The sequence below is a fragment of the Nannobrachium achirus genome, assembly GCF_963921795.1.
Source record: "Nannobrachium achirus genome assembly, chromosome: 24".
In the NCBI taxonomy this organism is placed as follows: Eukaryota; Metazoa; Chordata; class Actinopteri; order Myctophiformes; family Myctophidae; genus Nannobrachium; species Nannobrachium achirus.
This window is the reverse complement of record NC_137831.1, coordinates 6,726,346-6,754,334: the sequence shown is the minus strand read 5'-3', so window position 1 is coordinate 6,754,334 and position 27,989 is coordinate 6,726,346. Positions and strand designations below refer to the sequence as shown.

Here is a 27,989-nt window from a genome sequence, read left to right as displayed (position 1 = left end):
TTGGCACTCCCAGACTGTGACAGAGAGACGGCCATATCCAATCACCTGCTATAGAATTTGAAAAAATGGCCCGCCCCTTACATCGGTTCTGCCGGAGCGAGCCCAGATGGTAAAGCAATGCAACGCAATGCTGCCACCATCTGGCGAAAGTCAGGTTAAGGACGACTCTCTATTTTGAGGATATGTTTATTAGAATAAAATATCGTCCTATATTCGGGCCAATACGGTAACTAAGAGTTACGATTGGGTACATATATTTTAAATGGGCAGAATTACGAAAGCCAGCCTATTATGTGAGTAGAACTATAATCTGTCTGTCATCTTCCTACCCAAGATGCACTGCGCTTTCTCTTTCTATTTATCTCCTGTCTGATCCAGAGGATTAAACTAATTAAAACATATATTTTCGGGGGAAACTACTGTTTTGCTATGTAACTAACTACTGTACTTTTTTCTTCCTTTTAGGGAGGGGTCGTTAAAAATTACCCCCCCCCCCCCCCCCTCCCAAGGAGGATTTTAGGGGAGGGTCATGCTATTTTGATTTTAATCTCGGGGAGGGTGATGCTATTTTAATTTGAGTGTCAGGGAGGGTCATGCGATTTTGAATAAAAAAATAGTCCAGGTTTTATAGGCCTATATATATTTTACTACAGCGTTCCTTTCAATAATACTATTATTTAATTAAGGAACGCTGTAGTAAAATACAACAATGATACCCCCCTCTGCTTTCTCCTCAATGGTACATCCCAGCTATCACTGACACGCTTCACAGAAGTGCGGAACTTCAGTCTCTCAATCAGTGCTTGAATGAGCACAGAGCGGAGAGATGCTCTCAAAAGTTTGTGCACGACGATATTTCATGATTATTGAGGGCTCTAATTGACCTAGTGCAACTTGACATTGTAATGGAACCAAATGAACCCTACAGGTCCATTTTCCTTTTTGGACAGTTGGTTGAGGGCTGGGATGAGCCAATGGATTTTTATTAAATCAATGATGTTGGAGATGCGACACTCTCAGCCGTGTCTTGGACAGTAACAATTTATTAAATAATATAACAGGCTAATAGGTCTATCTGACTGCAGTAAATCCTTCTCCAAAACAATCAATACTGCCAGCAATTAAAAGACGTAAAAGACTAGGTCAGATCAATTTGATTATTACCGGTAATTAGTGCATGGGTTGCAGTTGGCTACTTCAGCTGAAACTGTACACTTTATCGTGTAAAATAAAGTCCAGGACCATTATGGCTTATGGTATTCCATTAGCAGACAACAAATGCATCCCCTTGTTTTCACCTAAAAACTGGATTAATTCTTCAAAATGTGGACTAGGCCTACATCACATCACAGATGCAGCGCACTCAAGGTAATTATTGTGGTTTATCCAGATGCTTTGCCATTAGGCTACTCACACGAGTAATGTAATGAATATATATGCTGACAGACAGACAGAATAAAAAGAGTCCACGAATCTCCTCCGATATCCCGCCAGCAGCGTCAGTTCTGCAAATGCTAAGGTATGGCAACATGGCTGTTGTCATGCACGTGTGAAGGCACGCATGCAATACACCAGTCATGTTGGCAATACTTAGCAACAAGCATGATGAATTTATTTTAAGAAGTTAATTTTATTATTTCCCCTGTAATCAAGGTATGGCAGCTACCATACCCACACGTGTGCCTCTGTAATCCGTTCGCTGCCTCGCAGGTTATGCTTCTGTGTTGCAGATAGAAGACAGAACATTTTTTCCGACTTTATATCGCCCATCCCCGTGTGTGTGTGTGTGTGTGTGTGTGTGTGTGTGTGTGCGTGTGCGCGTGCGTGTGCGTGTGCGTGTGCGTGTGCGCGTGCGCGTGTGCGTGTGTGTGTGTGTGCGTGTGCGTGTGTGTGTGTGTCGCTGCAGTCGCTCTCTCTCAAAAAGCAAAAAGAGGAGAGAGCTCGCTAGAGATGTTGCATCTGTCCAAAAACAAAAAGGTCTCATCTCACAGTGCACTCTAACTTCTTCATAAAGATGTTAAACTTGGTCACACATAGGTTTGAGTGATTAGGCTACTTTGTCTGATGTGAAAACATTGTGATGGATAAAGACATGGATGTTACCTTGTGTGTTGGATCCAGTCAATTTGAAGAAAGTAAATAATCCAGCGTTTCATTTGAGGTGAGGACAATAAAAGCACAGGACTACGTTTTCATCACAACTGCTTGGCTGAAGACCCATTCTATAGCCTATTATGTCATTTTATCATTCAGACCAGCTGACTGGAGTGAGAGCTTAATTGAAATGAACTACATTGCGCAGTGAACTGGAATTAGGTGTATGATTAATCGTCTCGACAGCCCTAACAATAAGTTAAGGTTTTAGGCATAATTTTACTGTGGTAAATGTCATGTTGTTAGGGGAGGGTCAATCTTTTTTTTTTTTATGCCAGAGGAGGGTCATTGATTTTTCCCCCAATTGAGAGGGAGGGTCATGGCATTATCAGGGCTTATACAATTTCTCCAGTAACACCCCACAATAAAAATCGACCCCTCCCTTACCACGTAGATGTGTTTTTTTTTTGGTACTTTATATAGCTGTAATGAGGCTATGAAAAATATTTTTCCCCCATTCATTTCCAATGTAAAAACAATCTGCCATGATGATTCTGTCCCACTGGGATTAAACTAATTAAAACATATATTTTCGGGGGAAACCCCCTGTTTTGCAATGTAACTACTGGACCTTTGCCTTCCCTTTTTATTAATATCACCTACCGGTAGATGTGTTTCCTTTGGTACTTTAAATTGCAATAATGAGGCAATGAAAATACCCTCTCCCCCCATTCACTGCCACTATAAAAACAATCTGCCCAGGGTCATTTGTACCCCCATAGTAACAGGGCAGAATGGGGCGGGATTTGCAAATGAGAGAATTATTAGTGAAATAGAACAGTTTTAATTCGTACATGTCTATATTTTTCATGTTGCCATATGTGACTAGGTCTGGTACTTTGTTCCTTATGTCTGCATTGGTAATTTTTCTTTTTTGTACAGATTATCCAAGTACAGAATCTAAGCTTTCATATGATGTATCATTTGTTGAAATTGGAGCATATTTGAAGAAGTTATGGACATTTTAAACTTGTTGCCCCATAAAACCCAAAGTGCTTAAAAAGCCATTTGAATGCAAGGAACATTTTGACACCTCTAGGTGGCCAGAAGTGGGTGTGACAATGGGAGGGACAATAGGTACTTACCTACACCCCTAAATCACTCCCCCCAAGTCAAACCACACCCACAGTGGTATAGCTGTCAACTTCAAATGTACTTTTATTCCACTACAATTATTTAAAACTAAATTTAGTAGTAGACCTGTTGTAATATATTGTGCTATAGTGCTTGCAGCCATGTCAGAAATAGTAGCCAGTGGTCTTTTCTACCTCCTCCCCTCCTATATGCTCATCCTGTCATTTTCTCCTTTTTGTAGTTATTATTTTTCACTAAAATAGTGTATTACAAAAGAAAAAGTTTTTACAGTGTAAAAAAAGTCTATTACAAAAGAAAGTGTTTACAGTGTACTCTTTAACGTCGGCTACGAAGCTTGCGGAGCATCTGCTGTACACAGCTAATAGTCCAGTCATTATATGAAAAAACCTAAAACAAATTGCAATAGTACTTACACTGTAGTGTATAGTAAGTGAAGGTAGGTAGGTCGTTTTCAAAACTTTCCCCTGATGGGATTCCTTGGGACTTTTTTTCTCTCACTAAGGACATATTGAGGATACAAAATCAGTTGAGTTTGCTACTATTGCAATTTGTTTTAGGTTTAGCCTAATTTTGGCCTAAAATTACTGGACTATAAAGCAGACAGCTAAAGCAGAAGCACGGTCTTCTACAGTTTGGATCAATGGATTTACACGTTTTCTTTCTTGGGAGCATTAGCAACACAGAGCACTTTTGCAGCACGTTTTGTACTAAGAACGTGGGAAGCGGCGGGCGGGCTTGCAAAACACACTTTTTAGGGCACTCTAGCTCGGACACAGAACGGAGAAACGTGTCCGTTCATGGGCTGCAGCTTCTCATAATAAACAGCCAGCGCTAGCGCGAAGCTAACGCTATAGCGTATCTCACATCTCAGCCTCTCGTCTGTAGTAAAACATAAAGCCCCGCCGTTCTCGAACGCTTCTTGCCTTTTGTGAACATTATATCCAAAAAGTAAAGGTCCTATGCCGGTCTCTCATCTGTTTACTTCATAAGCGTGGAAGAAAATCGAAGCAGCTTGTTGAAATAAAGTTTATATCGCTCATTTTGTCAGCCGGTCCTTTGTTTTTAGACACGCTACCTCCCCTGGTCACGTGGTATATACACAACGAATAATAGTGGGGAAAATAATGCACCGGCTGACAAAATGAGCGATATAAACTCTTTATTTCAACACGCTGATTGGATTTTCTTCCACGCTTGAAAGGTAAACAGTTGAGAGAAGTGTATAGGACCTTTACTTTTTGGACAGAATGTTCACAAAAGGTAAGAAGCGTTCGTGAGCGGCGGGGTTTTATTTTTTACCACAGACGAGAGGCTGAGATGTGAGATACGCTGTCCATTACGAGAAGATCTGTGGTTTTTCCCGCAGGACAGAGAAGGCAGCTTTTCTTTTCTTTTTTTCCCCCTTCTTCTTGGTCGTAGGCTACTGTGTTAAGCAGAAGCCTACTATGATTTGTAATGTAAACGCTGAGTAAGTGAGTTCAGAGTCTCTCAGCAGTTTATTTATTTAATGCTTAAAGCCAGTGAAACAATTAATAAACATCGACCGATTCAAGCGGTGTGTGCGTGAGGAGGAGGAGGAGACGCGTGACGCTATGTCACCAATGAGCCCTTACGAGGGAGGAACGGCTGCGCACCCTCTCGTCTGCATGTAATAAACATAAAATACGGTTCGTTACTCAACAAAACAAAGACGGCGTAAGGGATCTGATGGAAGCCTACTTTACTTAGTGGGAACACTCAGAAACCCCCACCTCACGTATAAAATACACTTTAATACACTTTTTTACCAGAGAATAAACTTTTTCACCGGAGGTTTTAGTTACTCCACACCGCCCTCTACAGATCTTGTCAATAGAAATGTCCATTGACCACATTTTGCCTTCCGGTGAAATATTCTGTTATCTGGATAAAAAAGTGTATTTTAGACACGATGTCGCGATGTTGGGAACTCTGAGTGTTCCCACTAAGTAAAGTAGGCTTTCAACTCCCCAAATCCGTCTTTGTTTTGGTGAGTAGCGAAACTGTATCTTTTATTTTCACTACAGACGAGTGAGCGTGCCGCCTGTAATGCCAGCACAAGTACTCATGATGACATAGCGTTTTCAACATGCTGCTTTGATTTTCCACGTTTTCTTTGTGCGTCCGAGAGCGACTGAGATCACGATGTATACATAAAAAAATACATCCTTCCAGAATACTGTCTTCAGCAAACCGTTAACATTAGCGAGATGAAGTTAGTACTGTGTGTAGACTGTTTACAAGCAGATAGCACGCTGTATGGGCGTGCTGAAATACGAGACAATGCATTCCTTAAACCAATCGTGCTCCCGTGAAATCGCTATGCAAATCTAAAGAGCTCCATTCTCCGCCTCCTAAAACAGCAGTAAAACTCTCCCAAAGCAAGGCAACTTTGCTACAATGTTGCCATATTCCGACCTAAACAAAGATATCTTATGGAATGAAAACCCTCTTCTATATTCAAACTGTTAATTATATACAAAAACGAAAAACAAAGAAAATTTTAAATCAATCTTATTTTCGCATTTTCTGACTTTTAAAATTGCCGACATTTGGACGTTTCCTCCAGCCTCAGTCACATATTATAACCGTTTTAGAAAAGCAATAAGCCACGTGAGGCATGTGGTTACCTGTATTTTATAACGGCTGAGAGGGTTGGAGACACTCGACTGTGCCTCGTATCTATAAGATACCAGGTAACCACATCCCTCACGTGGCTTATTGCTTCAATGTTTCCCTGAAGTTCTCAACTGCCTTCACTGTGACAGTGGGTGCCAATCCATGCTTTATTTTATAGGAGCAGCTTATTAAGTTCTGTTGAATTCTGTTGCTAGTCTTGCCAATTCAAATACTCAGATCTTAAAATTATTTCTGTAGTAGAGTTTGGCTTTACATCCACATGGTGCTTATAGCAGCAGTGTGTTAAACAGAGGAAGAGACTTATACACATGTACAGTAACTCACAATGAGCTTGTAGATCTGCTATTTTTGTCAAAGAGGCATTTCATCTCAATACGCAGATCTCATTAAAACTTTAACCCCTGCAATCAGCATCTGACAACAGTATTTCTGTCACACTAGCTTGGTCACATTTCGATCATTTGTTTATAAATTCAAACCTCTGGTCAGTAGTGTCATATTTGAAGTCAATAAGTCCTCCTCTGGACGCGTCACTCTTCATGGAGACACAGCTGGGAACAGGAGAGGCTGATCTCTGCTGATGAACCCTGACGAAAATACAGTAGATGATGATGACCATTTTATATCATAATTATGTGCTACTGGATTATAATACTTTCAGACAGTGAACCACTTTAACCCAGTTAAACCAACACAGGTGTTCTGATTGGCGCAGAATATTACTTCTGTGCCTATCAGACAAATCAAACACCTGTGTTGGTCCTCAACATGGTGCCTGTAGGACATGTAGTGCTGGGATGCTTTGTGGGCTTGTAGATCAGCTATTCATGGGTTGCAATTGTAGTTGTAAACATGTAGATCTACTTTTTTGCTGATCATTCTACCAAAAATAGGGATGCTAGCTAGGGTTCTTCCTAGGGGTCCCGGATCCCCCTTTTGAAGACCCCTCTAAAAACATGCTGTCTAAATAACATTGTTACATCAGTGGACAATCAAACAGTATAGGCCTATATAAATAACATGCGAACATGTAACCAACACAAATCTACATGGTATAATTAACATGTATCAAAGAATAGGTGATAATAATATGAAGGAAGAGAGGGTGAGGTACAATAAGTGATACAAGGAAAGGAGATCATTCCACAGTTTGGACACCAGGAGGACTTCTCCTCCGATATCCCGCCAGCAGCGTCAGTTCTGCAAATGCTAAGGTATGGCAACATGGCTGTTGTCATGCACGTGTGAAGGCACGCATGCAATACACCAGTCATGTTGGCAATACTTAGCAACAAGCATGATGAATTTATTTTAAGAAGTTAATTTTATTATTTCCCCTGTAATCAAGGTATGGCAGCTACCATACCCACACGTGTGCCTCTGTAATCCGTTCGCTGCCTCGCAGGTTATGCTTCTGTGTTGCAGATAGAAGACAGAACATTTTTTCCGACTTTATATCGCCCATCCCCGTGTGTGTGTGTGTGTGTGTGTGTGTGTGTGTGTGCGTGTGCGTGTGTGCGTGTGCGTGTGCGTGTGCGTGTGCGCGTGTGCGTGTGCGTGTGTGTGTGTGTGTGTGTGTGCGTGTGTGTGTGTGTGTGTGTGTGCGTGTGCGTGTGTGTGTGTGTGCGTGTGTGTGTGTGTCGCTGCAGTCGCTCTCTCTCAAAAAGCAAAAAGAGGAGAGAGCTCGCTAGAGATGTTGCATCTGTCCAAAAACAAAAAGGTCTCATCTCACAGTGCACTCTAACTTCTTCATAAAGATGTTAAACTTGGTCACACATAGGTTTGAGTGATTAGGCTACTTTGTCTGATGTGAAAACATTGTGATGGATAAAGACATGGATGTTACCTTGTGTGTTGGATCCAGTCAATTTGAAGAAAGTAAATAATCCAGCGTTTCATTTGAGGTGAGGACAATAAAAGCACAGGACTACGTTTTCATCACAACTGCTTGGCTGAAGACCCATTCTATAGCCTATTATGTCATTTTATCATTCAGACCAGCTGACTGGAGTGAGAGCTTAATTGAAATGAACTACATTGCGCAGTGAACTGGAATTAGGTGTATGATTAATCGTCTCGACAGCCCTAACAATAAGTTAAGGTTTTAGGCATAATTTTACTGTGGTAAATGTCATGTTGTTAGGGGAGGGTCAATCTTTTTTTTTTTTATGCCAGAGGAGGGTCATTGATTTTTCCCCCAATTGAGAGGGAGGGTCATGGCATTATCAGGGCTTATACAATTTCTCCAGTAACACCCCACAATAAAAATCGACCCCTCCCTTACCACGTAGATGTGTTTTTTTTTTGGTACTTTATATAGCTGTAATGAGGCTATGAAAAATATTTTTCCCCCATTCATTTCCAATGTAAAAACAATCTGCCATGATGATTCTGTCCCACTGGGATTAAACTAATTAAAACATATATTTTCGGGGGAAACCCCCTGTTTTGCAATGTAACTACTGGACCTTTGCCTTCCCTTTTTATTAATATCACCTACCGGTAGATGTTTTTCCTTTGGTACTTTAAATTGCAATAATGAGGCAATGAAAATACCCTCTCCCCCCATTCACTGCCACTATAAAAACAATCTGCCCAGGGTCATTTGTACCCCCATAGTAACAGGGCAGAATGGGGCGGGATTTGCAAATGAGAGAATTATTAGTGAAATAGAACAGTTTTAATTCGTACATGTCTATATTTTTCATGTTGCCATATGTGACTAGGTCTGGTACTTTGTTCCTTATGTCTGCATTGGTAATTTTTCTTTGTTGTACAGATTATCCAAGTACAGAATCTAAGCTTTCATATGATGTATCATTTGTTGAAATTGGAGCATATTTGAAGAAGTTATGGACATTTTAAACTTGTTGCCCCATAAAACCCAAACCCCCACCTCACGTATAAAATACACTTTAATACACTTTTTTACCAGAGAATAAACTTTTTCACCGGAGGTTTTAGTTACTCCACACCGCCCTCTACAGATCTTGTCAATAGAAATGTCCATTGACCACATTTTGCCTTCCGGTGAAATATTCTGTTATCTGGATAAAAAAGTGTATTTTAGACACGATGTCGCGATGTTGGGAACTCTGAGTGTTCCCACTAAGTAAAGTAGGCTTTCAACTCCCCAAATCCGTCTTTGTTTTGGTGAGTAGCGAAACTGTATCTTTTATTTTCACTACAGACGAGTGAGCGTGCCGCCTGTAATGCCAGCACAAGTACTCATGATGACATAGCGTTTTCAACATGCTGCTTTGATTTTCCACGTTTTCTTTGTGCGTCCGAGAGCGACTGAGATCACGATGTATACATAAAAAAATACATCCTTCCAGAATACTGTCTTCAGCAAACCGTTAACATTAGCGAGATGAAGTTAGTACTGTGTGTAGACTGTTTACAAGCAGATAGCACGCTGTATGGGCGTGCTGAAATACGAGACAATGCATTCCTTAAACCAATCGTGCTCCCGTGAAATCGCTATGCAAATCTAAAGAGCTCCATTCTCCGCCTCCTAAAACAGCAGTAAAACTCTCCCAAAGCAAGGCAACTTTGCTACAATGTTGCCATATTCCGACCTAAACAAAGATATCTTATGGAATGAAAACCCTCTTCTATATTCAAACTGTTAATTATATACAAAAACGAAAAACAAAGAAAATTTTAAATCAATCTTATTTTCGCATTTTCTGACTTTTAAAATTGCCGACATTTGGACGTTTCCTCCAGCCTCAGTCACATATTATAACCGTTTTAGAAAAGCAATAAGCCACGTGAGGCATGTGGTTACCTGTATTTTATAACGGCTGAGAGGGTTGGAGACACTCGACTGTGCCTCGTATCTATAAGATACCAGGTAACCACATCCCTCATGTGGCTTATTGCTTCAATGTTTCCCTGAAGTTCTCAACTGCCTTCACTGTGACAGTGGGTGCCAATCCATGCTTTATTTTATAGGAGCAGCTTATTAAGTTCTGTTGAATTCTGTTGCTAGTCTTGCCAATTCAAATACTCAGATCTTAAAATTATTTCTGTAGTAGAGTTTGGCTTTACATCCACATGGTGCTTATAGCAGCAGTGTGTTAAACAGAGGAAGAGACTTATACACATGTACAGTAACTCACAATGAGCTTGTAGATCTGCTATTTTTGTCAAAGAGGCATTTCATCTCAATACGCAGATCTCATTAAAACTTTAACCCCTGCAATCAGCATCTGACAACAGTATTTCTGTCACACTAGCTTGGTCACATTTCGATCATTTGTTTATAAATTCAAACCTCTGGTCAGTAGTGTCATATTTGAAGTCAATAAGTCCTCCTCTGGACGCGTCACTCTTCATGGAGACACAGCTGGGAACAGGAGAGGCTGATCTCTGCTGATGAACCCTGACGAAAATACAGTAGATGATGATGACCATTTTATATCATAATTATGTGCTACTGGATTATAATACTTTCAGACAGTGAACCACTTTAACCCAGTTAAACCAACACAGGTGTTCTGATTGGCGCAGAATATTACTTCTGTGCCTATCAGACAAATCAAACACCTGTGTTGGTCCTCAACATGGTGCCTGTAGGACATGTAGTGCTGGGATGCTTTGTGGGCTTGTAGATCAGCTATTCATGGGTTGCAATTGTAGTTGTAAACATGTAGATCTACTTTTTTGCTGATCATTCTACCAAAAATAGGGATGCTAGCTAGGGTTCTTCCTAGGGGTCCCGGATCCCCCTTTTGAAGACCCCTCTAAAAACATGCTGTCTAAATAACATTGTTACATCAGTGGACAATCAAACAGTATAGGCCTATATAAATAACATGCGAACATGTAACCAACACAAATCTACATGGTATAATTAACATGTATCAAAGAATAGGTGATAATAATATGAAGGAAGAGAGGGTGAGGTACAATAAGTGATACAAGGAAAGGAGATCATTCCACAGTTTGGACACCAGGAGGACTTCTCCTCCGATATCCCGCCAGCAGCGTCAGTTCTGCAAATGCTAAGGTATGGCAACATGGCTGTTGTCATGCACGTGTGAAGGCACGCATGCAATACACCAGTCATGTTGGCAATACTTAGCAACAAGCATGATGAATTTATTTTAAGAAGTTAATTTTATTATTTCCCCTGTAATCAAGGTATGGCAGCTACCATACCCACACGTGTGCCTCTGTAATCCGTTCGCTGCCTCGCAGGTTATGCTTCTGTGTTGCAGATAGAAGACAGAACATTTTTTCCGACTTTATATCGCCCATCCCCGTGTGTGTGTGTGTGTGTGTGTGTGTGTGTGCGCGTGTGTGTGCGTGTGCGTGTGCGTGTGCGTGTGCGTGTGCGTGTGCGCGTGCGCGTGTGTGTGTGTGTGTGTGTGTGTGTGTGTGCGTGTGTGTGTGTGCGTGTGTGTGTGTGCGTGTGCGTGTGTGTGTGTGTCGCTGCAGTCGCTCTCTCTCAAAAAGCAAAAAGAGGAGAGAGCTCGCTAGAGATGTTGCATCTGTCCAAAAACAAAAAGGTCTCATCTCACAGTGCACTCTAACTTCTTCATAAAGATGTTAAACTTGGTCACACATAGGTTTGAGTGATTAGGCTACTTTGTCTGATGTGAAAACATTGTGATGGATAAAGACATGGATGTTACCTTGTGTGTTGGATCCAGTCAATTTGAAGAAAGTAAATAATCCAGCGTTTCATTTGAGGTGAGGACAATAAAAGCACAGGACTACGTTTTCATCACAACTGCTTGGCTGAAGACCCATTCTATAGCCTATTATGTCATTTTATCATTCAGACCAGCTGACTGGAGTGAGAGCTTAATTGAAATGAACTACATTGCGCAGTGAACTGGAATTAGGTGTATGATTAATCGTCTCGACAGCCCTAACAATAAGTTAAGGTTTTAGGCATAATTTTACTGTGGTAAATGTCATGTTGTTAGGGGAGGGTCAATCTTTTTTTTTTTAATGCCAGAGGAGGGTCATTGATTTTTCCCCCAATTGAGAGGGAGGGTCATGGCATTATCAGGGCTTATACAATTTCTCCAGTAACACCCCACAATAAAAATCGACCCCTCCCTTACCACGTAGATGTGTTTTTTTTTTGGTACTTTATATAGCTGTAATGAGGCTATGAAAAATATTTTTCCCCCATTCATTTCCAATGTAAAAACAATCTGCCATGATGATTCTGTCCCACTGGGATTAAACTAATTAAAACATATATTTTCGGGGGAAACCCCCTGTTTTGCAATGTAACTACTGGACCCTTGCCTTCCCTTTTTATTAATATCACCTACCGGTAGATGTTTTTCCTTTGGTACTTTAAATTGCAATAATGAGGCAATGAAAATACCCTCTCCCCCCATTCACTGCCACTATAAAAACAATCTGCCCAGGGTCATTTGTACCCCCATAGTAACAGGGCAGAATGGGGCGGGATTTGCAAATGAGAGAATTATTAGTGAAATAGAACAGTTTTAATTCGTACATGTCTATATTTTTCATGTTGCCATATGTGACTAGGTCTGGTACTTTGTTCCTTATGTCTGCATTGGTAATTTTTCTTTGTTGTACAGATTATCCAAGTACAGAATCTAAGCTTTCATATGATGTATCATTTGTTGAAATTGGAGCATATTTGAAGAAGTTATGGACATTTTAAACTTGTTGCCCCATAAAACCCAAACCCCCACCTCACGTATAAAATACACTTTAATACACTTTTTTACCAGAGAATAAACTTTTTCACCGGAGGTTTTAGTTACTCCACACCGCCCTCTACAGATCTTGTCAATAGAAATGTCCATTGACCACATTTTGCCTTCCGGTGAAATATTCTGTTATCTGGATAAAAAAGTGTATTTTAGACACGATGTCGCGATGTTGGGAACTCTGAGTGTTCCCACTAAGTAAAGTAGGCTTTCAACTCCCCAAATCCGTCTTTGTTTTGGTGAGTAGCGAAACTGTATCTTTTATTTTCACTACAGACGAGTGAGCGTGCCGCCTGTAATGCCAGCACAAGTACTCATGATGACATAGCGTTTTCAACATGCTGCTTTGATTTTCCACGTTTTCTTTGTGCGTCCGAGAGCGACTGAGATCACGATGTATACATAAAAAAATACATCCTTCCAGAATACTGTCTTCAGCAAACCGTTAACATTAGCGAGATGAAGTTAGTACTGTGTGTAGACTGTTTACAAGCAGATAGCACGCTGTATGGGCGTGCTGAAATACGAGACAATGCATTCCTTAAACCAATCGTGCTCCCGTGAAATCGCTATGCAAATCTAAAGAGCTCCATTCTCCGCCTCCTAAAACAGCAGTAAAACTCTCCCAAAGCAAGGCAACTTTGCTACAATGTTGCCATATTCCGACCTAAACAAAGATATCTTATGGAATGAAAACCCTCTTCTATATTCAAACTGTTAATTATATACAAAAACGAAAAACAAAGAAAATTTTAAATCAATCTTATTTTCGCATTTTCTGACTTTTAAAATTGCCGACATTTGGACGTTTCCTCCAGCCTCAGTCACATATTATAACCGTTTTAGAAAAGCAATAAGCCACGTGAGGCATGTGGTTACCTGTATTTTATAACGGCTGAGAGGGTTGGAGACACTCGACTGTGCCTCGTATCTATAAGATACCAGGTAACCACATCCCTCATGTGGCTTATTGCTTCAATGTTTCCCTGAAGTTCTCAACTGCCTTCACTGTGACAGTGGGTGCCAATCCATGCTTTATTTTATAGGAGCAGCTTATTAAGTTCTGTTGAATTCTGTTGCTAGTCTTGCCAATTCAAATACTCAGATCTTAAAATTATTTCTGTAGTAGAGTTTGGCTTTACATCCACATGGTGCTTATAGCAGCAGTGTGTTAAACAGAGGAAGAGACTTATACACATGTACAGTAACTCACAATGAGCTTGTAGATCTGCTATTTTTGTCAAAGAGGCATTTCATCTCAATACGCAGATCTCATTAAAACTTTAACCCCTGCAATCAGCATCTGACAACAGTATTTCTGTCACACTAGCTTGGTCACATTTCGATCATTTGTTTATAAATTCAAACCTCTGGTCAGTAGTGTCATATTTGAAGTCAATAAGTCCTCCTCTGGACGCGTCACTCTTCATGGAGACACAGCTGGGAACAGGAGAGGCTGATCTCTGCTGATGAACCCTGACGAAAATACAGTAGATGATGATGACCATTTTATATCATAATTATGTGCTACTGGATTATAATACTTTCAGACAGTGAACCACTTTAACCCAGTTAAACCAACACAGGTGTTCTGATTGGCGCAGAATATTACTTCTGTGCCTATCAGACAAATCAAACACCTGTGTTGGTCCTCAACATGGTGCCTGTAGGACATGTAGTGCTGGGATGCTTTGTGGGCTTGTAGATCAGCTATTCATGGGTTGCAATTGTAGTTGTAAACATGTAGATCTACTTTTTTGCTGATCATTCTACCAAAAATAGGGATGCTAGCTAGGGTTCTTCCTAGGGGTCCCGGATCCCCCTTTTGAAGACCCCTCTAAAAACATGCTGTCTAAATAACATTGTTACATCAGTGGACAATCAAACAGTATAGGCCTATATAAATAACATGCGAACATGTAACCAACACAAATCTACATGGTATAATTAACATGTATCAAAGAATAGGTGATAATAATATGAAGGAAGAGAGGGTGAGGTACAATAAGTGATACAAGGAAAGGAGATCATTCCACAGTTTGGACACCAGGAGGACTTCTCCTCCGATATCCCGCCAGCAGCGTCAGTTCTGCAAATGCTAAGGTATGGCAACATGGCTGTTGTCATGCACGTGTGAAGGCACGCATGCAATACACCAGTCATGTTGGCAATACTTAGCAACAAGCATGATGAATTTATTTTAAGAAGTTAATTTTATTATTTCCCCTGTAATCAAGGTATGGCAGCTACCATACCCACACGTGTGCCTCTGTAATCCGTTCGCTGCCTCGCAGGTTATGCTTCTGTGTTGCAGATAGAAGACAGAACATTTTTTCCGACTTTATATCGCCCATCCCCGTGTGTGTGTGTGTGTGTGTGTGTGTGTGTGTGTGTGCGCGTGCGTGTGCGTGTGCGTGTGCGTGTGCGTGTGCGTGTGCGTGTGCGCGTGTGCGTGTGTGTGTGTGTGTGTGTGTGTGTGTGTGCGTGTGTGTGTGTGCGTGTGTGTGTGTGCGTGTGCGTGTGTGTGTGTGTCGCTGCAGTCGCTCTCTCTCAAAAAGCAAAAAGAGGAGAGAGCTCGCTAGAGATGTTGCATCTGTCCAAAAACAAAAAGGTCTCATCTCACAGTGCACTCTAACTTCTTCATAAAGATGTTAAACTTGGTCACACATAGGTTTGAGTGATTAGGCTACTTTGTCTGATGTGAAAACATTGTGATGGATAAAGACATGGATGTTACCTTGTGTGTTGGATCCAGTCAATTTGAAGAAAGTAAATAATCCAGCGTTTCATTTGAGGTGAGGACAATAAAAGCACAGGACTACGTTTTCATCACAACTGCTTGGCTGAAGACCCATTCTATAGCCTATTATGTCATTTTATCATTCAGACCAGCTGACTGGAGTGAGAGCTTAATTGAAATGAACTACATTGCGCAGTGAACTGGAATTAGGTGTATGATTAATCGTCTCGACAGCCCTAACAATAAGTTAAGGTTTTAGGCATAATTTTACTGTGGTAAATGTCATGTTGTTAGGGGAGGGTCAATCTTTTTTTTTTTAATGCCAGAGGAGGGTCATTGATTTTTCCCCCAATTGAGAGGGAGGGTCATGGCATTATCAGGGCTTATACAATTTCTCCAGTAACACCCCACAATAAAAATCGACCCCTCCCTTACCACGTAGATGTGTTTTTTTTTTGGTACTTTATATAGCTGTAATGAGGCTATGAAAAATATTTTTCCCCCATTCATTTCCAATGTAAAAACAATCTGCCATGATGATTCTGTCCCACTGGGATTAAACTAATTAAAACATATATTTTCGGGGGAAACCCCCTGTTTTGCAATGTAACTACTGGACCTTTGCCTTCCCTTTTTATTAATATCACCTACCGGTAGATGTGTTTCCTTTGGTACTTTAAATTGCAATAATGAGGCAATGAAAATACCCTCTCCCCCCATTCACTGCCACTATAAAAACAATCTGCCCAGGGTCATTTGTACCCCCATAGTAACAGGGCAGAATGGGGCGGGATTTGCAAATGAGAGAATTATTAGTGAAATAGAACAGTTTTAATTCGTACATGTCTATATTTTTCATGTTGCCATATGTGACTAGGTCTGGTACTTTGTTCCTTATGTCTGCATTGGTAATTTTTCTTTTTTGTACAGATTATCCAAGTACAGAATCTAAGCTTTCATATGATGTATCATTTGTTGAAATTGGAGCATATTTGAAGAAGTTATGGACATTTTAAACTTGTTGCCCCATAAAACCCAAAGTGCTTAAAAAGCCATTTGAATGCAAGGAACATTTTGACACCTCTAGGTGGCCAGAAGTGGGTGTGACAATGGGAGGGACAATAGGTACTTACCTACACCCCTAAATCACTCCCCCCAAGTCAAACCACACCCACAGTGGTATAGCTGTCAACTTCAAATGTACTTTTATTCCACTACAATTATTTAAAACTAAATTTAGTAGTAGACCTGTTGTAATATATTGTGCTATAGTGCTTGCAGCCATGTCAGAAATAGTAGCCAGTGGTCTTTTCTACCTCCTCCCCTCCTATATGCTCATCCTGTCATTTTCTCCTTTTTGTAGTTATTATTTTTCACTAAAATAGTGTATTACAAAAGAAAAAGTTTTTACAGTGTAAAAAAAGTCTATTACAAAAGAAAGTGTTTACAGTGTACTCTTTAACGTCGGCTACGAAGCTTGCGGAGCATCTGCTGTACACAGCTAATAGTCCAGTCATTATATGAAAAAACCTAAAACAAATTGCAATAGTACTTACACTGTAGTGTATAGTAAGTGAAGGTAGGTAGGTCGTTTTCAAAACTTTCCCCTGATGGGATTCCTTGGGACTTTTTTTCTCTCACTAAGGACATATTGAGGATACAAAATCAGTTGAGTTTGCTACTATTGCAATTTGTTTTAGGTTTAGCCTAATTTTGGCCTAAAATTACTGGACTATAAAGCAGACAGCTAAAGCAGAAGCACGGTCTTCTACAGTTTGGATCAATGGATTTACACGTTTTCTTTCTTGGGAGCATTAGCAACACAGAGCACTTTTGCAGCACGTTTTGTACTAAGAACGTGGGAAGCGGCGGGCGGGCTTGCAAAACACACTTTTTAGGGCACTCTAGCTCGGACACAGAACGGAGAAACGTGTCCGTTCATGGGCTGCAGCTTCTCATAATAAACAGCCAGCGCTAGCGCGAAGCTAACGCTATAGCGTATCTCACATCTCAGCCTCTCGTCTGTAGTAAAACATAAAGCCCCGCCGTTCTCGAACGCTTCTTGCCTTTTGTGAACATTATATCCAAAAAGTAAAGGTCCTATGCCGGTCTCTCATCTGTTTACTTCATAAGCGTGGAAGAAAATCGAAGCAGCTTGTTGAAATAAAGTTTATATCGCTCATTTTGTCAGCCGGTCCTTTGTTTTTAGACACGCTACCTCCCCTGGTCACGTGGTATATACACAACGAATAATAGTGGGGAAAATAATGCACCGGCTGACAAAATGAGCGATATAAACTCTTTATTTCAACACGCTGATTGGATTTTCTTCCACGCTTGAAAGGTAAACAGTTGAGAGAAGTGTATAGGACCTTTACTTTTTGGACAGAATGTTCACAAAAGGTAAGAAGCGTTCGTGAGCGGCGGGGTTTTATTTTTTACCACAGACGAGAGGCTGAGATGTGAGATACGCTGTCCATTACGAGAAGATCTGTGGTTTTTCCCGCAGGACAGAGAAGGCAGCTTTTCTTTTCTTTTTTTCCCCCTTCTTCTTGGTCGTAGGCTACTGTGTTAAGCAGAAGCCTACTATGATTTGTAATGTAAACGCTGAGTAAGTGAGTTCAGAGTCTCTCAGCAGTTTATTTATTTAATGCTTAAAGCCAGTGAAACAATTAATAAACATCGACCGATTCAAGCGGTGTGTGCGTGAGGAGGAGGAGGAGACGCGTGACGCTATGTCACCAATGAGCCCTTACGAGGGAGGAACGGCTGCGCACCCTCTCGTCTGCATGTAATAAACATAAAATACGGTTCGTTACTCAACAAAACAAAGACGGCGTAAGGGATCTGATGGAAGCCTACTTTACTTAGTGGGAACACTCAGAAACCCCCACCTCACGTATAAAATACACTTTAATACACTTTTTTACCAGAGAATAAACTTTTTCACCGGAGGTTTTAGTTACTCCACACCGCCCTCTACAGATCTTGTCAATAGAAATGTCCATTGACCACATTTTGCCTTCCGGTGAAATATTCTGTTATCTGGATAAAAAAGTGTATTTTAGACACGATGTCGCGATGTTGGGAACTCTGAGTGTTCCCACTAAGTAAAGTAGGCTTTCAACTCCCCAAATCCGTCTTTGTTTTGGTGAGTAGCGAAACTGTATCTTTTATTTTCACTACAGACGAGTGAGCGTGCCGCCTGTAATGCCAGCACAAGTACTCATGATGACATAGCGTTTTCAACATGCTGCTTTGATTTTCCACGTTTTCTTTGTGCGTCCGAGAGCGACTGAGATCACGATGTATACATAAAAAAATACATCCTTCCAGAATACTGTCTTCAGCAAACCGTTAACATTAGCGAGATGAAGTTAGTACTGTGTGTAGACTGTTTACAAGCAGATAGCACGCTGTATGGGCGTGCTGAAATACGAGACAATGCATTCCTTAAACCAATCGTGCTCCCGTGAAATCGCTATGCAAATCTAAAGAGCTCCATTCTCCGCCTCCTAAAACAGCAGTAAAACTCTCCCAAAGCAAGGCAACTTTGCTACAATGTTGCCATATTCCGACCTAAACAAAGATATCTTATGGAATGAAAACCCTCTTCTATATTCAAACTGTTAATTATATACAAAAACGAAAAACAAAGAAAATTTTAAATCAATCTTATTTTCGCATTTTCTGACTTTTAAAATTGCCGACATTTGGACGTTTCCTCCAGCCTCAGTCACATATTATAACCGTTTTAGAAAAGCAATAAGCCACGTGAGGCATGTGGTTACCTGTATTTTATAACGGCTGAGAGGGTTGGAGACACTCGACTGTGCCTCGTATCTATAAGATACCAGGTAACCACATCCCTCACGTGGCTTATTGCTTCAATGTTTCCCTGAAGTTCTCAACTGCCTTCACTGTGACAGTGGGTGCCAATCCATGCTTTATTTTATAGGAGCAGCTTATTAAGTTCTGTTGAATTCTGTTGCTAGTCTTGCCAATTCAAATACTCAGATCTTAAAATTATTTCTGTAGTAGAGTTTGGCTTTACATCCACATGGTGCTTATAGCAGCAGTGTGTTAAACAGAGGAAGAGACTTATACACATGTACAGTAACTCACAATGAGCTTGTAGATCTGCTATTTTTGTCAAAGAGGCATTTCATCTCAATACGCAGATCTCATTAAAACTTTAACCCCTGCAATCAGCATCTGACAACAGTATTTCTGTCACACTAGCTTGGTCACATTTCGATCATTTGTTTATAAATTCAAACCTCTGGTCAGTAGTGTCATATTTGAAGTCAATAAGTCCTCCTCTGGACGCGTCACTCTTCATGGAGACACAGCTGGGAACAGGAGAGGCTGATCTCTGCTGATGAACCCTGACGAAAATACAGTAGATGATGATGACCATTTTATATCATAATTATGTGCTACTGGATTATAATACTTTCAGACAGTGAACCACTTTAACCCAGTTAAACCAACACAGGTGTTCTGATTGGCGCAGAATATTACTTCTGTGCCTATCAGACAAATCAAACACCTGTGTTGGTCCTCAACATGGTGCCTGTAGGACATGTAGTGCTGGGATGCTTTGTGGGCTTGTAGATCAGCTATTCATGGGTTGCAATTGTAGTTGTAAACATGTAGATCTACTTTTTTGCTGATCATTCTACCAAAAATAGGGATGCTAGCTAGGGTTCTTCCTAGGGGTCCCGGATCCCCCTTTTGAAGACCCCTCTAAAAACATGCTGTCTAAATAACATTGTTACATCAGTGGACAATCAAACAGTATAGGCCTATATAAATAACATGCGAACATGTAACCAACACAAATCTACATGGTATAATTAACATGTATCAAAGAATAGGTGATAATAATATGAAGGAAGAGAGGGTGAGGTACAATAAGTGATACAAGGAAAGGAGATCATTCCACAGTTTGGACACCAGGAGGACTTCTCCTCCGATATCCCGCCAGCAGCGTCAGTTCTGCAAATGCTAAGGTATGGCAACATGGCTGTTGTCATGCACGTGTGAAGGCACGCATGCAATACACCAGTCATGTTGGCAATACTTAGCAACAAGCATGATGAATTTATTTTAAGAAGTTAATTTTATTATTTCCCCTGTAATCAAGGTATGGCAGCTACCATACCCACACGTGTGCCTCTGTAATCCGTTCGCTGCCTCGCAGGTTATGCTTCTGTGTTGCAGATAGAAGACAGAACATTTTTTCCGACTTTATATCGCCCATCCCCGTGTGTGTGTGTGTGTGTGTGTGTGTGTGCGTGTGCGTGTGTGCGTGTGCGTGTGCGTGTGCGCGTGTGCGTGTGCGTGTGTGTGTGTGTGTGTGTGTGCGTGTGTGTGTGTGTGTGTGTGTGTGTGTGCGTGTGCGTGTGTGTGTGTGTGCGTGTGTGTGTGTGTCGCTGCAGTCGCTCTCTCTCAAAAAGCAAAAAGAGGAGAGAGCTCGCTAGAGATGTTGCATCTGTCCAAAAACAAAAAGGTCTCATCTCACAGTGCACTCTAACTTCTTCATAAAGATGTTAAACTTGGTCACACATAGGTTTGAGTGATTAGGCTACTTTGTCTGATGTGAAAACATTGTGATGGATAAAGACATGGATGTTACCTTGTGTGTTGGATCCAGTCAATTTGAAGAAAGTAAATAATCCAGCGTTTCATTTGAGGTGAGGACAATAAAAGCACAGGACTACGTTTTCATCACAACTGCTTGGCTGAAGACCCATTCTATAGCCTATTATGTCATTTTATCATTCAGACCAGCTGACTGGAGTGAGAGCTTAATTGAAATGAACTACATTGCGCAGTGAACTGGAATTAGGTGTATGATTAATCGTCTCGACAGCCCTAACAATAAGTTAAGGTTTTAGGCATAATTTTACTGTGGTAAATGTCATGTTGTTAGGGGAGGGTCAATCTTTTTTTTTTTTATGCCAGAGGAGGGTCATTGATTTTTCCCCCAATTGAGAGGGAGGGTCATGGCATTATCAGGGCTTATACAATTTCTCCAGTAACACCCCACAATAAAAATCGACCCCTCCCTTACCACGTAGATGTGTTTTTTTTTTGGTACTTTATATAGCTGTAATGAGGCTATGAAAAATATTTTTCCCCCATTCATTTCCAATGTAAAAACAATCTGCCATGATGATTCTGTCCCACTGGGATTAAACTAATTAAAACATATATTTTCGGGGGAAACCCCCTGTTTTGCAATGTAACTACTGGACCTTTGCCTTCCCTTTTTATTAATATCACCTACCGGTAGATGTTTTTCCTTTGGTACTTTAAATTGCAATAATGAGGCAATGAAAATACCCTCTCCCCCCATTCACTGCCACTATAAAAACAATCTGCCCAGGGTCATTTGTACCCCCATAGTAACAGGGCAGAATGGGGCGGGATTTGCAAATGAGAGAATTATTAGTGAAATAGAACAGTTTTAATTCGTACATGTCTATATTTTTCATGTTGCCATATGTGACTAGGTCTGGTACTTTGTTCCTTATGTCTGCATTGGTAATTTTTCTTTGTTGTACAGATTATCCAAGTACAGAATCTAAGCTTTCATATGATGTATCATTTGTTGAAATTGGAGCATATTTGAAGAAGTTATGGACATTTTAAACTTGTTGCCCCATAAAACCCAAACCCCCACCTCACGTATAAAATACACTTTAATACACTTTTTTACCAGAGAATAAACTTTTTCACCGGAGGTTTTAGTTACTCCACACCGCCCTCTACAGATCTTGTCAATAGAAATGTCCATTGACCACATTTTGCCTTCCGGTGAAATATTCTGTTATCTGGATAAAAAAGTGTATTTTAGACACGATGTCGCGATGTTGGGAACTCTGAGTGTTCCCACTAAGTAAAGTAGGCTTTCAACTCCCCAAATCCGTCTTTGTTTTGGTGAGTAGCGAAACTGTATCTTTTATTTTCACTACAGACGAGTGAGCGTGCCGCCTGTAATGCCAGCACAAGTACTCATGATGACATAGCGTTTTCAACATGCTGCTTTGATTTTCCACGTTTTCTTTGTGCGTCCGAGAGCGACTGAGATCACGATGTATACATAAAAAAATACATCCTTCCAGAATACTGTCTTCAGCAAACCGTTAACATTAGCGAGATGAAGTTAGTACTGTGTGTAGACTGTTTACAAGCAGATAGCACGCTGTATGGGCGTGCTGAAATACGAGACAATGCATTCCTTAAACCAATCGTGCTCCCGTGAAATCGCTATGCAAATCTAAAGAGCTCCATTCTCCGCCTCCTAAAACAGCAGTAAAACTCTCCCAAAGCAAGGCAACTTTGCTACAATGTTGCCATATTCCGACCTAAACAAAGATATCTTATGGAATGAAAACCCTCTTCTATATTCAAACTGTTAATTATATACAAAAACGAAAAACAAAGAAAATTTTAAATCAATCTTATTTTCGCATTTTCTGACTTTTAAAATTGCCGACATTTGGACGTTTCCTCCAGCCTCAGTCACATATTATAACCGTTTTAGAAAAGCAATAAGCCACGTGAGGCATGTGGTTACCTGTATTTTATAACGGCTGAGAGGGTTGGAGACACTCGACTGTGCCTCGTATCTATAAGATACCAGGTAACCACATCCCTCATGTGGCTTATTGCTTCAATGTTTCCCTGAAGTTCTCAACTGCCTTCACTGTGACAGTGGGTGCCAATCCATGCTTTATTTTATAGGAGCAGCTTATTAAGTTCTGTTGAATTCTGTTGCTAGTCTTGCCAATTCAAATACTCAGATCTTAAAATTATTTCTGTAGTAGAGTTTGGCTTTACATCCACATGGTGCTTATAGCAGCAGTGTGTTAAACAGAGGAAGAGACTTATACACATGTACAGTAACTCACAATGAGCTTGTAGATCTGCTATTTTTGTCAAAGAGGCATTTCATCTCAATACGCAGATCTCATTAAAACTTTAACCCCTGCAATCAGCATCTGACAACAGTATTTCTGTCACACTAGCTTGGTCACATTTCGATCATTTGTTTATAAATTCAAACCTCTGGTCAGTAGTGTCATATTTGAAGTCAATAAGTCCTCCTCTGGACGCGTCACTCTTCATGGAGACACAGCTGGGAACAGGAGAGGCTGATCTCTGCTGATGAACCCTGACGAAAATACAGTAGATGATGATGACCATTTTATATCATAATTATGTGCTACTGGATTATAATACTTTCAGACAGTGAACCACTTTAACCCAGTTAAACCAACACAGGTGTTCTGATTGGCGCAGAATATTACTTCTGTGCCTATCAGACAAATCAAACACCTGTGTTGGTCCTCAACATGGTGCCTGTAGGACATGTAGTGCTGGGATGCTTTGTGGGCTTGTAGATCAGCTATTCATGGGTTGCAATTGTAGTTGTAAACATGTAGATCTACTTTTTTGCTGATCATTCTACCAAAAATAGGGATGCTAGCTAGGGTTCTTCCTAGGGGTCCCGGATCCCCCTTTTGAAGACCCCTCTAAAAACATGCTGTCTAAATAACATTGTTACATCAGTGGACAATCAAACAGTATAGGCCTATATAAATAACATGCGAACATGTAACCAACACAAATCTACATGGTATAATTAACATGTATCAAAGAATAGGTGATAATAATATGAAGGAAGAGAGGGTGAGGTACAATAAGTGATACAAGGAAAGGAGATCATTCCACAGTTTGGACACCAGGAGGACTTCTCCTCCGATATCCCGCCAGCAGCGTCAGTTCTGCAAATGCTAAGGTATGGCAACATGGCTGTTGTCATGCACGTGTGAAGGCACGCATGCAATACACCAGTCATGTTGGCAATACTTAGCAACAAGCATGATGAATTTATTTTAAGAAGTTAATTTTATTATTTCCCCTGTAATCAAGGTATGGCAGCTACCATACCCACACGTGTGCCTCTGTAATCCGTTCGCTGCCTCGCAGGTTATGCTTCTGTGTTGCAGATAGAAGACAGAACATTTTTTCCGACTTTATATCGCCCATCCCCGTGTGTGTGTGTGTGTGTGTGTGTGTGTGTGTGCGCGTGTGTGTGCGTGTGCGTGTGCGTGTGCGTGTGCGTGTGCGTGTGCGCGTGTGCGTGTGCGTGTGTGTGTGTGTGTGTGTGTGTGTGCGTGTGTGTGTGTGCGTGTGTGTGTGTGCGTGTGCGTGTGTGTGTGTGTCGCTGCAGTCGCTCTCTCTCAAAAAGCAAAAAGAGGAGAGAGCTCGCTAGAGATGTTGCATCTGTCCAAAAACAAAAAGGTCTCATCTCACAGTGCACTCTAACTTCTTCATAAAGATGTTAAACTTGGTCACACATAGGTTTGAGTGATTAGGCTACTTTGTCTGATGTGAAAACATTGTGATGGATAAAGACATGGATGTTACCTTGTGTGTTGGATCCAGTCAATTTGAAGAAAGTAAATAATCCAGCGTTTCATTTGAGGTGAGGACAATAAAAGCACAGGACTACGTTTTCATCACAACTGCTTGGCTGAAGACCCATTCTATAGCCTATTATGTCATTTTATCATTCAGACCAGCTGACTGGAGTGAGAGCTTAATTGAAATGAACTACATTGCGCAGTGAACTGGAATTAGGTGTATGATTAATCGTCTCGACAGCCCTAACAATAAGTTAAGGTTTTAGGCATAATTTTACTGTGGTAAATGTCATGTTGTTAGGGGAGGGTCAATCTTTTTTTTTTTAATGCCAGAGGAGGGTCATTGATTTTTCCCCCAATTGAGAGGGAGGGTCATGGCATTATCAGGGCTTATACAATTTCTCCAGTAACACCCCACAATAAAAATCGACCCCTCCCTTACCACGTAGATGTGTTTTTTTTTTGGTACTTTATATAGCTGTAATGAGGCTATGAAAAATATTTTTCCCCCATTCATTTCCAATGTAAAAACAATCTGCCATGATGATTCTGTCCCACTGGGATTAAACTAATTAAAACATATATTTTCGGGGGAAACCCCCTGTTTTGCAATGTAACTACTGGACCCTTGCCTTCCCTTTTTATTAATATCACCTACCGGTAGATGTTTTTCCTTTGGTACTTTAAATTGCAATAATGAGGCAATGAAAATACCCTCTCCCCCCATTCACTGCCACTATAAAAACAATCTGCCCAGGGTCATTTGTACCCCCATAGTAACAGGGCAGAATGGGGCGGGATTTGCAAATGAGAGAATTATTAGTGAAATAGAACAGTTTTAATTCGTACATGTCTATATTTTTCATGTTGCCATATGTGACTAGGTCTGGTACTTTGTTCCTTATGTCTGCATTGGTAATTTTTCTTTGTTGTACAGATTATCCAAGTACAGAATCTAAGCTTTCATATGATGTATCATTTGTTGAAATTGGAGCATATTTGAAGAAGTTATGGACATTTTAAACTTGTTGCCCCATAAAACCCAAACCCCCACCTCACGTATAAAATACACTTTAATACACTTTTTTACCAGAGAATAAACTTTTTCACCGGAGGTTTTAGTTACTCCACACCGCCCTCTACAGATCTTGTCAATAGAAATGTCCATTGACCACATTTTGCCTTCCGGTGAAATATTCTGTTATCTGGATAAAAAAGTGTATTTTAGACACGATGTCGCGATGTTGGGAACTCTGAGTGTTCCCACTAAGTAAAGTAGGCTTTCAACTCCCCAAATCCGTCTTTGTTTTGGTGAGTAGCGAAACTGTATCTTTTATTTTCACTACAGACGAGTGAGCGTGCCGCCTGTAATGCCAGCACAAGTACTCATGATGACATAGCGTTTTCAACATGCTGCTTTGATTTTCCACGTTTTCTTTGTGCGTCCGAGAGCGACTGAGATCACGATGTATACATAAAAAAATACATCCTTCCAGAATACTGTCTTCAGCAAACCGTTAACATTAGCGAGATGAAGTTAGTACTGTGTCTAGACTGTTTACAAGCAGATAGCACGCTGTATGGGCGTGCTGAAATACGAGACAATGCATTCCTTAAACCAATCGTGCTCCCGTGAAATCGCTATGCAAATCTAAAGAGCTCCATTCTCCGCCTCCTAAAACAGCAGTAAAACTCTCCCAAAGCAAGGCAACTTTGCTACAATGTTGCCATATTCCGACCTAAACAAAGATATCTTATTGAATGAAAACCCTCTTCTATATTCAAACTGTTAATTATATACAAAAACGAAAAACAAAGAAAATTTTAAATCAATCTTATTTTCGCATTTTCTGACTTTTAAAATTGCCGACATTTGGACGTTTCCTCCAGCCTCAGTCACATATTATAACCGTTTTAGAAAAGCAATAAGCCACGTGAGGCATGTGGTTACCTGTATTTTATAACGGCTGAGAGGGTTGGAGACACTCGACTGTGCCTCGTATCTATAAGATACCAGGTAACCACATCCCTCACGTGGCTTATTGCTTCAATGTTTCCCTGAAGTTCTCAACTGCCTTCACTGTGACAGTGGGTGCCAATCCATGCTTTATTTTATAGGAGCAGCTTATTAAGTTCTGTTGAATTCTGTTGCTAGTCTTGCCAATTCAAATACTCAGATCTTAAAATTATTTCTGTAGTAGAGTTTGGCTTTACATCCACATGGTGCTTATAGCAGCAGTGTGTTAAACAGAGGAAGAGACTTATACACATGTACAGTAACTCACAATGAGCTTGTAGATCTGCTATTTTTGTCAAAGAGGCATTTCATCTCAATACGCAGATCTCATTAAAACTTTAACCCCTGCAATCAGCATCTGACAACAGTATTTCTGTCACACTAGCTTGGTCACATTTCGATCATTTGTTTATAAATTCAAACCTCTGGTCAGTAGTGTCATATTTGAAGTCAATAAGTCCTCCTCTGGACGCGTCACTCTTCATGGAGACACAGCTGGGAACAGGAGAGGCTGATCTCTGCTGATGAACCCTGACGAAAATACAGTAGATGATGATGACCATTTTATATCATAATTATGTGCTACTGGATTATAATACTTTCAGACAGTGAACCACTTTAACCCAGTTAAACCAACACAGGTGTTCTGATTGGCGCAGAATATTACTTCTGTGCCTATCAGACAAATCAAACACCTGTGTTGGTCCTCAACATGGTGCCTGTAGGACATGTAGTGCTGGGATGCTTTGTGGGCTTGTAGATCAGCTATTCATGGGTTGCAATTGTAGTTGTAAACATGTAGATCTACTTTTTTGCTGATCATTCTACCAAAAATAGGGATGCTAGCTAGGGTTCTTCCTAGGGGTCCCGGATCCCCCTTTTGAAGACCCCTCTAAAAACATGCTGTCTAAATAACATTGTTACATCAGTGGACAATCAAACAGTATAGGCCTATATAAATAACAGGTGAACATGATGTAACCAACACAAATCTACATGGTATAATTAACATGTATCAAAGAATAGGTGATAATAATATGAAGGAAGAGAGGGTGAGGTACAATAAGTGATACAAGGAAAGGAGATCATTCCACAGTTTGGACACCAGGAGGACAAAACATTCTGGATCACTTGATGAAGTTACATCACTAACTATATTACTGTGTAATATA

The 27,989-nt window shown here is 40.6% G+C and overlaps 1 protein-coding gene across 1 annotated transcript in view; it reads right to left on the bottom strand.

Moving 5' to 3' along the window:
* The window catches only part of LOC308279923 (protein NLRC3-like), a gene marked incomplete at both ends in the record, with an annotated part of 48,289 nt that extends 20,909 nt beyond the window's left edge, over positions 1 to 27,380 (bottom strand). Inside the window, one exon of the mRNA XM_080720144.1 lies at positions 27,241 to 27,380. Coding sequence (XP_080576270.1) covers positions 27,241 to 27,380 — 140 coding nt within the window. The remainder of the gene's footprint in view (positions 1 to 27,240) is intronic.
* Positions 27,381 to 27,989: the final 609 nt, after the last annotated feature.